This window comes from Bubalus bubalis, chromosome 8 (assembly GCF_019923935.1).
Source record: "Bubalus bubalis isolate 160015118507 breed Murrah chromosome 8, NDDB_SH_1, whole genome shotgun sequence".
Classification (NCBI taxonomy): domain Eukaryota; kingdom Metazoa; phylum Chordata; class Mammalia; order Artiodactyla; family Bovidae; genus Bubalus; species Bubalus bubalis.
In genome coordinates this window covers 31,175,280-31,192,490 of record NC_059164.1, presented here as the reverse complement: position 1 = coordinate 31,192,490, position 17,211 = coordinate 31,175,280, and the positions used below count along the sequence as shown (strand labels likewise).

Here is a 17,211-nt window from a genome sequence, read left to right as displayed (position 1 = left end):
ACCGATCTCCTTTAGAATGGACTGGTTGGATCTCCTTGCAGTCCAAGGGACTCTCAAGAGTCTTCTCCAACACCACAGTTCAAAAGCATCAATTCTTCGGCGCTCAGCTTTCTTCACAGTCCAACTCTCACATCCATACATGACCACAGGAAAAACCATAGCCTTGACTAAACGGACATTTATTGGCAAAGTAATGTCTCTGCTTTAGAATATGCTGTCTAGGTTGGTCATAACTTTCCTTCCAAGGAGTAAGCGTCTTTAGTGACTTAGTAAACAAACCTATTAGCTCAGAGTGAGGGTAGGAAATGTTGCAAGAGAGAAGAGACATCAGAAGAGTTGGAAAGTAAATGAACAAGAAAAACAGACGGTAGGGCACCCAAAGGCCCCAAGGACAATTAGTGATATGCATTTGAAGTGAGATCAGCCAGTGGCAGGTAATATACCCCTAGCTAGACCCTATCCCCTGGCTGGGCCAGATGGAAGACCCACGTGAGAAGTCAGCTCCCAACAAGTTCATGCTAGTAGCTGGGAGCTAGTGGGGCTGGCCTGGGGCAGACTGTGCTACTGGCCAAAGACCTTGCTCTTCAATGCTATAGCCATCACTGGAAGATTTGTCCAGGGCTGGGCTGTGGTGTGGGCAGCAGAGTGGGTGCACCTGGGGGAAGGGCACAGGGCTGGTGATCTCTACAGGTGTGAAGGACTCAAGGTCTTAGTCTTCCAGCATGGAGGTGGGCGGCTGGGTGGTGCTCCTGTGTCAGGAGAAGGTATGTCCAAATTTAATGTCCTTCCTCAGTGCTTTGTGCTGCCCTTTGGGTCCCAGAGAACCTCCTAAGTGACCTGCCATAGTTTCTCCATGCCTGGCTTGTGGGGTTGACTGCATGACACCCAACCCCATCCAAGAAACTCATCATACCAGGTTATAAAGTCTTGTCTATTGCTTGTTATCCCTGGAAAACAGAAGAGCAAGAGCCCTGTTGAACTTTTTTCTTTAACCATTTTATCCCCAGGGCCTGGTAAAATTCCTGAAAGATAGTAGATGCTCATTAAATTTTGAATGCATGAGTATATAAAAGAGGGCTGGCAGGAAAGAGGGATGGAAGGGAGGGAGTGAGGGAAGAAAGGAGAGAGAGAAGATAGAGAGAGGGAGGAAGGAAGGAATCCCTGCTACTCTGTTAGGGCTATTCTGAATGAGGTTTGCAGAGATGGATCTGAATTGGCAGTACCCTCTATAGAAGACATGGCAATGCAGCTAAGTAGTGGAAGCTGGTGGGAACTGATGAAAAGGGCTTTCAGTGGGGCTCTTTAAAATGTGGAAGACACACTGGAGGTCACATGGGGGAGGCCAGGAAGACTGGGGCATCAGTGGCTGGCACATATGGGATCAGGTGCTATTTTGATGAGGATGTCAGGAAGGTGAGAATAAGGGATGATGGTCAAGGTGGGCAGGAGGGAAGCAAGAGAGGGTTCTTGGATGAAGAGCTGAGACAGACCCACATCTCAGTGTGTGTAGTGGATGTGATGGATATGATATGAGGCCCCTGTAGCTGGGAATCCACAGAGGAGCCCAGTGGCTTCAATTATCCACCACTCTTTCCTATTCTTTCTGGAAAAAAAGAATCTCCACTGGACTTGCTTCATCCTTCCCACTACCTACTCTCTCTTCAGTACTTTATACCCCAACCCCTGGATTTTCTTGTTTGCAGTTTGCGATCTCTTTTCTCAAGACCTTCAAACTCATGGTTTTCCTGACCATGGTGGACCAAGCTAGATCCACCCTCAAACCATAGCATGTATATTCTGAAGTTGTCACGTACACTGTTTTAAACATAACCTTCATGTAGAATACACACACACACACACACACACACACACTCATAAACACATACACACATATATATGATACATATATATAATATATGACTTATATGGGCTTCTCTGGTGGCTCAGCAGTAAAGAATTCACCTGCAATGCGGGAGACATAGGTTCAAACCCTGGGTCAGGAAAATCCTCTGGAGGAGGAAACAGTAACCCACACCAGTATTCTTGCCTGGAAAATCCCGTGGACAGAGGACCCTGGTGGGCTACAGTCCATGGGGTCACAAAGAGTTGGACACAACTTAGCAACTAAACAACAAACAATAAGAAGTACATATTCTTATTATGTATTTATTTTTGACTTGTTCTATCAGTTACCAAGAGGGAGGAGGTAAGTTAAAATCTCCCACAACGATTGTCTGTTTCTTCTTTTAATTCTGCACAATTTTCAAGTCATGTATTTTGATCCGTTGTTATTGGGTACATACAAAATTAGAATTTTTATATCTTCCTGATGAATTGAGCCTTTATCATTGTGAAGTGATTCTTTTTATTTCAAGTATGCTTTTTTTGCCTTGAAGTCTACTTTGTCTGATATCAATTTAGTGACATGGATTCTTTCAGTTAGTGTTTGCATGGATGTTATTATATGTCCTTTTCTTTAATCTTTCTTTTTCTCTTGTTTTAATGTATCTCTTGTAAGAAGCATTTAGTTGTATTATAAAATCCAATTTGTCACTCTTTATCCTTTAATTTGAACATTTAGACTCACTCAGACTCACGTCCATCAAGTCAGTGATGCCATCCAGCCTTCTCATCCTCTGTCGTCCCCTTCTCCTCCTGCCCCCAATCCCTCCCAGCATCAGAGTCTTTTCCAATGAGTCAACTCTTTGCATGAGGTGGCCAAAGTACTGGAGTTTCAGCTTTAGCATCACTCCTTCCAAAGAAATCCCAGGGCTGATCTCCTTCAGAATGGACTGGTTGGATCTCCTTGCAGTCCAAGGGACTCTCTCAAGAGTCTTCTCCAACACCACAGTTCAAAAGCATCAATTCTTCGGCGCTCAGCCTTCTTCACAGTCCAACTCTCACATCCATACATGACCACTGGAAAAACCATAGCCTTGACTAGACAGACCTTTGTTGGCAAAGTAATGTCTCTGCTTTTGAATATGCTATCTAGTTGGTCATAACTTTCCTTCCAAGGAGTAAGCGTCTTTTAATTTCATGGCTGCAGTCACCATCTGCAGTGATTTTGGAGCCCAAAAAAATAAAGTCTGACACTGTTTCCACTGTTTCCCCATCTATTTCCCATGAAGTGATGGGACGGGATGCCATGATGTTCGCTTTCTGAATGTTGAGCTTTAAGCCAAGTTTTCCACTCTCCTCTTTCACTTTCATCAAGAGGCTTTTGAGTTCCTCTTCACTTTCTGCTATAAGGGTGGTGTCATCTGCATATCTGAGGTTATAGATATTTCTCCTGGCGATCTTGATTCCAGCTTGTGCTTCTTCCAGTCCAGCGTTTCTCATGATATACTCTGCATATAAGTTAAATAAGCAGGGTGACAATATACAGCCTTGACGTACTCCTTTTCCTATTTGGAACCAGTCTGTTGTTCCATGTCCAGTTCTAACTGTTGCTGCCTGACCTGCATACAGATTTCTCAAGAGGCAGGTCAGGTGGTCTGGTATTCCCATCTCTTTCAGAATTTTCCACAGTTTTTTGTGATCCACACAGTCAAAGGCTTTGGCATAGTCAATCAAGCAGAAATAGATGTTTTTCTGGAACTCTCTTGCTTTTTCCATGATCCAGCGGATGTTGGCAATTTGATCTCTGGTTCCTCTGCCTTTTCTAAAACCAGCTTGAACATCAGGAAGTTCACGGTTCACGTATTGCTGAAGCCTGGCTTGGAGAATTTTGAGCATTATTTTACTAGCATGTGAGATGAGTGCGGTTGTGCAGTAGTTTGAGCATTCTTTGGCATTGCCTTTCTTTGGGCTTGGAATGAAAACTGACCTTTTCCAGTCCTGTGGCCACTGCTGAGTTTTCCAAATTTGCTGGTATATTGAGTGCAGCACTTTCACAGCATCATCTTTCAGGATTTGGAATAGCTCAACTGGAATTCCATCACCTCCACTAGCTTTGTTTGTAGTGATGCTTTCTAAGGCCCATTTGACTGGCATCACTGACTCAATGGACGTGAGTCTCAGTGAACTCCGGGAGTTGGTGATGGACAGGGAGGCCTGGCGTGCTGCGATTCATGGGGTTGCAAAGAGTCGGACACGACTGAGCAACTGAACTGAACTGAATGGAACTGATACTTACTGGGTAACTCATGATATAGTTACGCTAAACCTACCATGTTATTTTGTGTCTTCCGTTTGATCCATTATATTTCTTTTTCTCCTTTTTCATTTTCATTCCTACCATGTTTCCCTCCATTTGTCTTTCTGTGTTTTATATTGGGTTTTTCTTCAGATATATCTGTAGTTAGTTAATTGCTCTTTAGTTGTAATCTACTATAGGACTTATCCATTGAATTTTTACTTTCTGTTGCAATATTTTTCAGTTCTAGAATTTCTATTTAGTTCCTTTTTAAACTGCCTATGTCACTTTTTATAGTTTCCAATTCCTTGCTCAGATGGTCAGACTTTGCATTTATTAAATATATTAAGCATTATTGTTTTGCAGTCTGTATCTGATAATTTAAATATCTGAAATCTATTGGCATGACCCACTTGGAACTAGTTTAAATTTGAGGTTTGAATCTCAAGCCTCAAGTTCAAGACTTGAGGTTTTTTAGACCATCAGATGGAGTAAAGCTGGACTAAGAGTTGAGGCAATGGTTAGTTTACTCTAATTTACCCTGAGGATAGAGTTATAGCTCAGCTTAAAGTAGGACCTATTTTATCTTTGTCTTTTGGTGAGCATAGACTTCCATCATCTGACTTTCTAAGGCACTAAAACTGCAGTTCTGTTTCACAGCTGTTTCTTCTGAATCGGCAGATATCTCAGTGTTCCCTGGGCTTAATTCTTGGAATTCTAATTCTCCAAGTATTCATTTGATATTTTCTCATGGGCTTCTTGGCTCTTTGGTGTTTTAAGATTTTAAAATATATTCTGTCCTGCTTTTTGGGCTTACCAGTTGGCACTAATGGTAAAGAATCTGCCTGCCAATGCAGGAGATGTAAGAGATATGGGTTCAATCCCTGGGTTGGAAAGATCTCCTGGAGAAGAGTATGACAACCCACTCCAGTATTCTTGGCTAGAGAATCTCATGGACAGAGAAGCCTGGTGGGCTGCAGTCCATAGAGTCCCAAAGAGTCAGACACAACTGAAGCTACTTAGAATGCACTTAGCACACCCAGCTTTTTAAAAGTGTAACTGTATTGCATTAAAAATGTTATATCTGTACTGCATAAAAATATAATTTTGGACACTCAGGTTTTAAATCCTGCATAATATTGATATATGTCCTTTGGGAGAAATGTATCTTTCTGGATTTTAACTTTGTTTCATCTTTTAGATCAATGATTAAAACATGTTTTGCAAAAAAAAAAAATAAAATAAAACATGTTTTGCTTATACTGCCTTGCAGGGAGACCACATATGGCACTTTTGCCGTATCTGTGTTCCTGGTAGAGTTATATGGATACATCTTCTACTAATAGCAGTGTTTGGCTTAGTGGTGCTGGATCTGTATTAATATTTGGGGTTTTAATGATTGGATTGACAGGAAACCAAGGATAAAAGGGTAGTACATAAATAATTATATGGTAAATTATGGCCACACTTGAATTTTTTGTTTAGCAAAATAAAATACAGATATGAACTTAATAGCAATAGGGCATAACGTATAAGAGCTAGAAAAAGAGTTATCCAGCTTCCTGTCATTCTCTGGTACTATATTTAGAATATTTTATTACGGTTTTTAGATTTTTTTATCCACCACAGATTTTTAATATTAAATTCCTGAAAATATATTTTCTTTTTAATACTCTGGTATTATCTGTGTATAATAGTCATGTTATTTTTATTAAAGACAATTTCTACATGTAAAAGATATCTTTTGTACCAAGTAATCTATCTGAACTGGAAACTAATATCTGGAGACTTATTTGTTCAAATGCCAATCTATTTTTAGCTTTTGCCTCTAATATATCTTTAACCTTCTTTTACTGAAGAAGAATATAGGATTTCCTAAGTTTTTCCAATTCTTGTGATTACCAGTCAGCCTGATTGTTTTCATTCCACCTAGGAGGCTTCACAAAGCAGTCTCTGAAGCCATTGCATTGAACAGGTTAACTTATTTAAAATTTGGACTGTTGGTCCTTAGGCCATATTGATAATTTGAGTCATGAATTAAATCCAGAAGAGTGTGATATATCAGTAAATTTTAAGTAAATCAGAAAAATTTAAGCTTTGATTTATTGAACATCCTGCTTTTCATGTCATCTTTCTCTCAAAGCATGTTTTCATTTATTTGAAAAGCCCAGCTTTTTTCTTTTCTTTCCTTCTTTTGATTGTAAAGGCTTTGCCTTTAGTGAGCACACAAGCCTGCTCCTTGCCTCCTACTCAACCTGTGATAGCTGATGGAAATAAGAGCCCTGGTTGACATGGGGATTTGGCCAAATGCAGTTATTCTGCATTAAACAATGATATATTTGTAACCTGTCTCTTAAAATGAAGAGGAAATACCGTTTCTCTCTGCAGTTGCTCACACCTTGCTCTTCACTTGGAATGCCTCTGTCCCCACCTGCTATGTCGTCCTGATGCTGGTATTCTCTTACAGAAGGGAGACGGAGCAAGTGTGGCGTGGCTGGCTCACCCCAAGTGTGTCACTGTCTCCCCCTGGTGCCATGAGCATGAAAGTCACAGATGAGACTGCATGCCCTTTGGTGAGTCATCACTGGATGGCCCTGCTTACTGATGTGGGATCTAGCTAACCTTTAACTAGTGTTCTCCTCACCCCTAATTTGTGAATCAGAGTCTACATACCCCAGGGATGAAGGCAATAGAACAGCAGAGTCTGTCTGCAAGGTACAAATTAGCACCGGATCTGGTGCCACTAGGGTGGAAGAAGAAAATGCTTAGAATAAGTGCAATATTTGGCTTCAAACCTGCCTTGAAACGCTTTCTCTCAAGTCTTCAGGTTCATTTAGATGTTCTTCAAGCTATCAGATAAATAACTGTATGTATTACAATGAGCTGAGACAGTTCATTCTTGGGTTCCAAACTCCCTTTCCCTTCCTTCTGTAGGTGGTCTACTTTGCAGCTGTGGCCACCCTGGCAGCCTTGATGAACCTCGCCAGCACAGTACTGACCATCACCATTTAGAGGGATGGTTTGTGAGCCTCACAGGTGAGCAGAGGCCAGCTGGCTGGTGAGTTGTGCTACCTCAAGACATAATGGGTCACCACGGGTCTCTAATCTGCTGAGAAGTTGTCCTGGCTTAGTGAACACAACTGATGAGACAGTTGGGTCTTCGAGAGAGGCAGTAGAGTAGCCTTTAAGAAGAGGTGTTTTGGGACTTCCCTGGTGATCCAGTGGTTAAGATTCCACCTTGCAATGCAGGGAATGTGAGTTCAATGCCTGGTTGGGGAACTAAGATCCCACATGCCAAGGAGCTACTGAGAGAGTCATTTCCTAGGCAGGTTGATAGGAAATCTAGGGGTCCCCAAGGAGAGAGGGGTCTCCAAATGGAGGAAATAGCCTGCAAGTGTCAGACATTGTTATCTCTTTTAAGCGGCAGGAGGAAACAAACTAGCAATATTTTTTTCCTTCTCTATACAAATTTAAAGGGAAGTTTCTCTTAAAATACTGTGTTGCCATAATGACACCTGGTTTCACCTGAAGTTAGCTATTCTTGAGCCTAGAGATAACCAATGCCTTTTTCTTATGGAAATGTTTGTCTTAAGCTATGCTAATGTACTACGCCTTTACCCCAAACTCTGTCTCCAAGTCGGTTCCGCCTCTTGGCCCAGAACCTACTTGACAAACCAGTATGTTATACTCAGATATTGTTCCCCTAATCTATGTGAATGAAACTATTTGTATGGTGGTCTGCCCTTCTTTAAGATTCAAGTTAATCATTTTATGGCCCAGGATAAACCATTTGGTGCCAAGATTATCCCAAAATGCATCTTATGCGTGAGGGGCCTGGTGCCATTCTGAATTTTAAGACATTCCTTTCTTTCATTAACAGACTGCTAGTGACTATATAACATCCAGCTGAAGACTAGCAGGGGGGTACTCTTTCTGCCCTCTTCTGATGTCTATGTCAGAAGCTTTCTCTATCTCCTTTATACTTTAATAAAATTTTATTACACAAAAGCTCTGAGTGATCAAGCCTCGTCTCTGGCCCTGGATTGAATTCTTCTCCTCCGGGGGCCAAGAATCCCGGTGTATTTGCGTGATTCAACAACAACCTTTCACTACTAAGCCTATGTGCTGAACCCACATGCTGCAAGTAAGACCTGACACAGCCAAATAAACAAATAAATATTAAAATAAAAAGAGAGAGAGAGAAGGTGTTTGAAGTCAAAGAAACTGGATTTGAATGCAGCTAAGACTAGCTGTAGCTCTTAGCAGCTGCAAATTACTTAACTTCTCTGGACTTTATTTTCCTCGTCTGTAGAATGGGAGAAATTACGACACCCCCCCCCCCCCTCCGCCCACCCTGCCACACACACACACACACACACACACATCTTGCCACCAGTTCAGTTTTGGGAAGGCTTCTGTGAGATACAGGATTTGTAAAGCATTTAACACTATATCTGTACAAAGAAAGCACATAAGAAATGGATCAGACCATTATTATAAGGATATATAGGCTGTACTTTTGGGAGAGAAACACCTCTTAATATATTATTACAGAGGTTCTTTGATCATTTTAGACTTGGAAAAATAAGGGAATTGAAAGATTTCTCTTTTTAAATTTCCTTAAAATTTCTTTATCAATAAAAAGCATCTTGAAGCAGTGGAAAGATTTCATAATTCTAGTCAGTGACATGCTTCTGCTTTACTTAGAAAATTCATCCCCAAATGTGACTGTTGATTATTACCTAATCACTGATAGGGAGAGATAGCTAAGTTGAAGAATCTGGCATCTTCTTTGTTTTTTCTTCCATTTATAAAACTTGTATCATTTTCCTCAGGGGATATTCAAATTGCCAACCTAAAGCTGGAGATCTTGTCCTACCCTATATTTGTGCAATTGGTACTCTCGCTAGAAAACATTCCAAGATAAAGGAAGCTATTACAAAGGACACTATTAAAATGTACTTCTTACAAAGTGTAGAAGCCCCTTATAATCATGTTTTCTTCTAAACTACACTTATTTGGATGTGCTGTGGTTTAAATAACAACACTCAAAATAAAACAACTATGTGGTTAAAAGCTGGGTGACATGGTGTTGAAAGTGTCCTGTCTTTGGGTAAAGAAAATCTTCCTACTTGCTGTTAATTAGTTTTTAAAGAAATCTAAATAAAGCATAGACTCAGATTTATTTATTTTTTAATTGTTTAGTTTTTATTTCATAATCATAAATTTAACTTTGCAATCCAGCTAACCTTGAAGGGGGATAAGGAAAATATGGAACCCAAAGAACTGTAGCGAGAGCACAAAGATTATAGGATATTTCGAGCAGATGGGGGTGAAGGGGTGCTCTCCTGGGCTACAGAAGGAATGGTCTGGTGGTTAAGTAAAACACAAGTCAAATTTATTAGATTTGTCCACAGTCAGCAATGGTGATCTTCTTGCTGGTCTTGCCATTCCTGGACCCAAAGTGCTCCATGGCGTCCACAATATCCATGCCCTCTTTCACCTTGCCAAAGACCACATGCTTGCCATCCAACCACTCAGTCTTGGCAGTGCAGATGAAAAACCGGGAACCGTTTGTGTTGGGGCCAGCATTTGCCATGGACAAGATGCCAGGACCTGTATGCTTCAGAATGAAATTCTCATCATCAAATTTCTCGCCATAGATGGACTTGCCACTAGTACCATTATGGCATGTGAAGTCACCACCCTGGCACATAAATCCCGGAATTATTCTGTGAAAGCAGGAACCTTTATTACCAAATCCTTTCTCTCCAGTGCTCAGAGCATGAAAGTTTTCTGCTGTCTTTGGAACTTTGTCTGCAAACAGCTCAAAAGAGACCCGGTCCAAGGGCTCACCATCGACAGCGATGTCGAAGAACACAGTGGGGTTGACCATGGCTAGACAGCAAGGGAGGCTCCAGGGTGGTGGCATCTGCAAGGCCATAGATTCAGATTTAAAGTTTGTTTAATTTATTCTAATTTTAAAAATCATCTTGTAAATACGTTCTTCAATGATGGTAGAATAGTTAAGAGAATAAACTTTGGGGTCAGACTGCCTGGGTTTGAATCTCAGCTCCACCGTTTACCTTCTCTGTGACCTTAAATAATTTCACTTCTTTATGTCTCCAGTTCCTAATTCGTAAAACGGAGATGCTGTGGACCCCTTGGCGTTGTGAAGATTAAGTGAGATGAATATGTATAGAAGGCTTAGAACTGTGTGTCTGGCACAGAATAAGTATTAAGCTGTCACTGTCCTTTGTGCTCCGTTTCCCCCCTCATCCCTGTCAATATTTTAGTCATAAAAATGGATATTAATACTGTTGTTCTGATAGTGGGATGTGATAGAAAGTACTGAGACAGGAGTTAGAATAATTTGTTCTAAGTGACATAATTTCTTTAATCTTCAGTTTACTCATGGGTTAATTGTTCAAGTTCCAGAAGAACTGATCTCAAAGGTCTTTTCCAGGTTGAAAACCCTATGATTAATCTATAGTCAGACTAAAAGGGATGTTTTCTGTTTTCACTGCCACTCACCCAATGTGATTATAATCCAAATGTCACTCAACTCTAGTAAATACACAACATTAAATTCACTGGGAAGAGAGATCCATCCACTCAGTTGCACTGTTTGTCTCCTCTCTCTTATAAGGATGAATGCACCTGCCTGGCATCTGGACCAGACCGTCAGTATATTTGCTTCCCTCTCTGTGCACCAGGTGATGACATGGGCATCTCATGTGATCGGTTGTGGTTTCATTCTTAAATGGAATTTGGTTTCACTTCTTGTTGAGTTTCTGTCCAGGGTTTTTCAACTAGTTCCCCAATTGGCTGTAAAACCCCAGCAACAATACAGGAGGGCATTTCCTAGAAAGGCAACAAGAGGCTGTAAACATTCAAAGTAATGCAAACTCAGAGACAGCTCTTGGTTTTTTTCCTTCCTATATGTCAATGTTCTATTTCTTCTTTCCAGAGCTAGTTTCTAACTATAATCTCAATATTTTGTCTGCAAATATGCCTGGAAACTGTGAGAAATGAGAAGGCTCCAGTAGAACTACTGGACATTCAGTTCATACGGTTGATCTCATTGGTGAGAGCAGGTGGTCTGCCATGTACAGTTACACAGGTTGTCTACTAAACAACTCCAGTGATTCCATTCAGAGAGTTGCCACTGTGAGTAGCACTCCCCCAGGGAATGTGCAGTTTACAGCCTGAGAAACCTATTTCATGGTCCTTAGGGCAAATTACTCCTCCCTATCTTACTTATAAGCCACTTTCCTAATGCTGCTAAGCTAGAGAGACAACTATGTCAGGGAATATGGGCTATTTGTTGGTCAAGACAATAGATAAAATGGCCATCCCTGCTACCAACAGTGTTTTTAAAATCAGAAATTGTTTATCATTAGGATGAGGATGACAGGAAAGGGAACCTGCCAGTACTAAATATGACCCCATTCTCTCAAGACAAGAACCATACCTGCCTACTGACAGTGTTGCCCATCTGCCAGGGAAACAACAGCCCAGGGATTGTTTCCCTTTCTGGACTCCTTATAATTATCTTTTCTCTTAAGTTCTTTTGCAATTAAACCTCACCAGATCTCACTATATGGATGAAATATAAGTATCTGTGGAGATAGATAAATAGATATACATATTTACATGATGGATGAATGGAGTAAGTAGATAGATAGGATAACAGTAACAGAACTAATGGCAGGGATGTGATTAGATAAGACAGTCCTCATAAAGCCCTATTTCCTTCCACATATAGTAGAACTTGTCAGTGTTAGCAGCTTTATTCATTATTGTTGTTATTGCTGTCTTTAAAAAAAAAACCTGCTATGGCAATAAATTTTTTTCTATGACCAAATTCACCCTTCCCACAGCTCTTGAGCTAGAGCAGATTTAGCTCACATAACCCGTTCTCCTTCCTTCTTAGCCTTGTTTGGCTCTTCTAATCCTTTTTTGGAGTTTAATTTATGCTATGTCTTACAAATACTTGCATATTTTAAAAATCTGTTTGCAGTCATTGCCTATTCTGTCCTGGAAGACAAAAAGGTATTTGTCATTCTCTTTTCATGAGTATCTACTTCTTCAGAAAAGAACTTCAAAGGAAATATCTACCACTATTTCCAAGAGCTTGTTGCTGCATCTCAAGCTTGTGCACTTCTGTTCTTTACTCTCTCCTGTGTCTTCCCTCTCTGGTCAACATCCACCTCCTGACTTCACTGTATGTCTTAGTCTGGGTTCTCTCCAGCGCAATCCTGGAGACAAGGATTTGAGGTGAAAAGTAATCTATTTGGAAGGTGGTCCCAGGAAGCGTGGCGAAGGAATTGGATGTGAGACGAGGAAGGGAGACAAGCCAATAAAGAACATGTTACTGTATGGACTAGTGTTGCAGGAAATTAGGGGTCTGTTCCCTGGGGCCCTATGAGAGACAGTGCAGGACAAACCTCCAAATCATCCCACCAAGGGTGAAGGAACTGGAGTGAAACACCAAGTGTTGTCACTCATTGGTCAGGGCTTGTTGCCAGGGGCGTTGACTTCTGGACACCTGCAGCCTGCCCTCACGTTGCTATTTCTGGACAGAGACTCTCATTTAAAGACACCCAAATACTTGGGGTAGGAAGTCATCAGTGCCCCCAGGAATTGTCCAACAAAGAAGCAGATGAGGTTGGGGTGGGCTGAGGGCATCAGGGCAAGTGCTGACATGCAGCTTATTTTGATTTTATTTCAGGTGAAATGGACTCTTGGGAAACCACTGATGGATTCACTGACAAGTCCAAAACTTTGGAAAAGCCAAAGAACTGTAAGCCTAACCTTGCAGGCCAACAGGCCACAGTCTCAGAGTTTTCTGTCTGCCTTCAAAATACATGGAGGCTGGTGCGCATGTGCCGTGAGGGTGGGAAGCCTACTGCAGGCAGACTGTCTTCTTGGCCTGGCCTGGGCCTGGCTTTCCTCTGCATAAAGGTGCTGGGCTTTGACTGCATCACCACTGGCTCCACCTATGTCCAAGGATCGGAGGCTCTCTGCTCAGCATCTTCACAGCCCTTTCTGCTTTATCTGGCCTGATGGGCACAGTTCTCTTCCCCAGGCTCAGGGGACACTATGGCTTGGTCACCATGGGAATCATATCCAGCTGGTTCCACATGGGTTGTCTGACACTCAGTGTATTTTCCGTGCTTGCTCCTGGAAGTCCTTTTGATCTGGCTGTTTTCTTACTTCCATTAAGCAAAAACTTTTCTTCAAACCATGAGTTGCTAAAAGACCAGGTCTGTATTTATTCCTTTGAAAGAAACAGGAACCAACCTATCCTTCCAGAATGTTCCTCCAGTCACTGGACCAATAGCACAGTTCTGTTTGAATGAGGGCAGGACTCTAAGCATCCTGTCTTACATCTCCATTACCTTTCTCCTCTCAATGTGATCCTGGCAAGAATCAGTGAGCAGTGGGTCATGTGTGGCATAGGATTTTCTGCAGCCTGTGATGTTGCTAAGTAATTGTAGAAGCATTTCATGGACTCACCGCTGTGTCATTGTAAGCCTTCATCATTCGTTCACCAAGAACCCATTACATGACAGGAGCTGTTTTAGACACTGGGGATACAAGAGTGCTTTATCAGACGAGGTCTTAGCTCCACTGAGTGTCTGCATGGGAGACAAATGAATCAGTAAGTAGCAACAGCCAACAACACAATGTGACAGGAGCTGTGTTAGGAAAGGACAGAGGATCGGAGACACATAGGAGGGACACCAAATCTGGTCTTGGGGGTTGGGGAAGCCTTCCCAGAGGGAGACACAATTAAGAGATCCCTGAAGGGCAAGTTCCATGTCCAGTTAGAACTGGACATGGAACAACAGACTGGTTCCAAATAGGAAAAGGAGTACGTCAAGGCTGTATATTGTCACCCTGCTTATTTAACTTCTATGCAGAGTACATCATGAGAAATGCTGGGCTGGAGGAAGCACCAGCTGGAATCAAGATCGCTGGGAGAAATATCAATAACCTCAGATATGCAGATGACACCACCTTTATGGCAGAAAGTGAAGAGGAACTAAAGAGCCTCTTGATGAAAGTGAAAGGGGAGAGTGAAAAAGTTGGCTTAAAGCTCAACATTCAGAAAACGAAGATCATGGCATCTGGTCCCATCACTTCATGGCAAATAGAAGGGGGAAAACGTGGAAACAGTGTCAGACTTTCCTTTTTTGGGCTCCAAAATCACTGCAGATGGTGACTGCAGCCATGAAATTAAAAGACGGTTACTCCTTGGAAGAAAAGTTATGACCAACCTACATAGCATATTCAAAAGCAGAGACATTACTTTGCCAACAAAGGTCCGTCTAGTCAAGGCTATGGTTTTTCCAGTGGTCATGTATGGATGTGAGAGTTGGACTGTGAAGAAAGCTGAGCGCTGAAGAATTGATGCTTTTGATCTGTGGTGTTGGAAAAGACTTTTGAGAGTCCCCTGGACTGCAAGGAGATCCAACCAGTCCATTCTAAAGGAGATCAGCCCTGGGTGTTCTTTGGAAGGAATGATGCTAAAGCTGAAACTCCAGTACTTTGGCCACCTCATGCGAAGAGTTGACTCATTGGAGAAGACTCTGATGCTGGGAGGGATTGGGGGCAGGAGGAGAAGGGACGACAGAGGATGAGATGGCTGGATGGCATCACCGACTCAATGGACGTGAGTTTGAGTGAACTCCGGGAGTTGGTGATGGACAGGGAGGGCTGGCGTGCTGCAATTCATGGGGTTGCAAAGAGTCAGACACGACTGAGCAACTGAACTGAACTGAACTGAAGGGCAAGCTAGGTGGGTGACATGAAGAGTGAAGAATGCTCCAGGCAAAGCGGACAGTTGTGCAAAGGCCAAAATGTGAAAATGTGGAGATCTGGGAAAGTGAAAATAGTTATTTCCAGGGTGTAGCTCAGATGGTAAAGAATCTGCCTGCAATGCAGAAGACCGAGGTTGAATCCATGGGTTGGGAAGATCCCCTGGAGGAGGGAATTGTCACCTAGTCCAGTATTTTTTCCTGAAAAATTCCATGGACACAGGAGCCTGGTGGGCTGCAGTCCATGGGGTTGCAAAGAGTCGGACACAATTGAGCAATTAACACTTTCACTTTCAAGCATGTAAATGCTTCAGATGGCATCTACACTGAAGGAGTATTTTGACCTGGATCTTTTCTCTGTGGAACTGGGATGGGGAGAGGGGAAAGAGGACAGCTTGGTGAGGCCAAAGTTATCTTTAGTTGCCTGGGGAAGAGGAAGGAAATCCTGTCCCAGAGACAAGGTGCCTGACTGAGCATTACAAGTTTGTCACCCTGAGAACTTGGTCTCAGAGCTCTGTCTCCAACCATATGTCATTCACCCCTGGCAATGAGGACATTAATGATTTGGTAAGGGTGTTTGGTAAGGATGTTTAAAAAAGTTTTGGTCATTTTATGCCTGATGAATTCATCAGTGACATGTTGGGTATCAGCAGTGACGGGGTTGACAGCCTGTTGGCCCTGAGTGATTCAACCTGCAGATGCTCAACCTGCAAAGAGTCTGGACTTTGTTCTTAGACATGAACTGCCTGTAATCCAGTTTCCACCCAGGAAGCATTACTTTTGTGCCCAATCCCTGACCCCTATCCCCAATCCACAGTCATCATTTCCAGAACTCCTCCCTGAGGCCACAGCTCTAAGCCAGGCCACGGCTCTAATCCTCCACCCCCAGGGCCAAAGTGATGGAATGGAGGGTCCTGGTGGGTGGTGGAAGAAGGATCGAAAGCTGACTTCCTCCTTTACTCAGCATCTCCCAGCCTGCTTCTGCTGTGAATCTCAGCTGGCGCTGGGCTTCAGCAAGGCCCCCGGTCTTCCTGTGGCTCAGAGCTTCCCCTCCTCACCTCTGGGGCCGGCCACAGTGGGGTGGGGGCATGGGGTTCGGGTTTCCTGATTTCTGTCATGTCTTGGTCCACAGAATCTTGGGGATATGGGGAGAGCGAAAATGAGAGGTTTGTAGTCTAGTTCCAGGGGTTATAAAGCCATGGGCTCGCCTGGGAACTGCATTCCTCTGATGTGATGTGCATGTTTGAGAAAGGAATCGTTCCTAATTCCAAATAGATGATTTAGAAACCTGTCCTTTCATCTGGAGATGACCTAACCTCTAAAATATGTTAAGTGAAGGACCTGATGGGTGAGTTACCTTTTATTAGGCTATTTGGTTTGTATTTCCCAGTCTTTGATTGAACAAATGATTGAATGCGGGTTGGCAATTTAAGATTACGCAATTCACATTATATTATGAGAATAAACTAGTTCTAAAGGGAAAAAGAAGTCCAAATGACTCTTCCTGACAAAAGAAACATCACGTTTAGAGAATGTGGAATCTTGTTGGCAATGCCTACAATCTAGAGGAGCCTGAGAGGAACTTGGGGTTTTTCTCCATGGCAATAGCAGTTCTTCTTGTTGATTCTTGATAAGGATACCAGAAACACCAGAACATGCTTGACACTCACGAGGGAGCCAGCTCAGGATGTGGAGCCAGGCTGCCCAAGGATGTTGACATGTTACCTAAGCTCCCTGTGCCCCTGTTTCCTTATCTGTAAGATGGGATAGTAATGATGGTATCTTCCTATCAGGGAAGTGCTGAGGATGCCTTGAAATAATTCCTGGAGGGGATGTGCCTAGCGCAGAACCTTCACAGGTATCAGAGCTATTTACTGAAAATGAATATTAACTCTCGTCTTCAGTCGTCATCATTTGTATATTTTGGCTGTGATTGTGGTGCTTTCACGAGCATTGTTGTGTAAGTGCAGAGAGCGGAGTGGGCAGTGAGATGGAGAGCCAAGATACTGGATGACTCCCACATGCACGGCCACCACCAGCAAATGGCACTCACTTTTATTCCCAGCAGAATTGCAAACAACCTCAGGGTTGGCGGCGTGGTCAAAACTGCACATGGTAAAAGCATCAGTGCCCCAAAGGATATAGTGTCGAGCCCTGGTTAGTGTGTTTAGCATGGCCAGGCCTGGTGGCTGTCTTGGTGTCTCCATGGGACCAGTGGCCTGTGGCCGCCTGGCTGTCCACCACGAA

At 42.7% G+C, this 17,211-nt stretch overlaps 1 protein-coding gene across 1 annotated transcript; it reads right to left on the bottom strand.

Annotated features, from left to right (window-relative positions):
- Window positions 1-9,514: 9,514 nt before the first annotated feature.
- On the bottom strand, window positions 9,515-10,049 carry LOC102413454 (peptidyl-prolyl cis-trans isomerase A-like). The gene has a single exon (XM_044947207.2). It carries the CDS (start codon window positions 10,032-10,034, stop codon window positions 9,540-9,542), a length of 495 nt encoding a protein of 164 aa, XP_044803142.2. The 5' UTR covers window positions 10,035-10,049; the 3' UTR covers window positions 9,515-9,539.
- Between the last annotated feature and the right edge of the window lie 7,162 nt (window positions 10,050-17,211).

What these genes read in the sequence shown, in the direction of transcription:
- LOC102413454 (XM_044947207.2), bottom strand. Translation starts at nt 10,034, where the DNA reads ATGGTCAACCCCACTGTGTTCTTCGACATCGCTGTCGATGGTGAGCCC.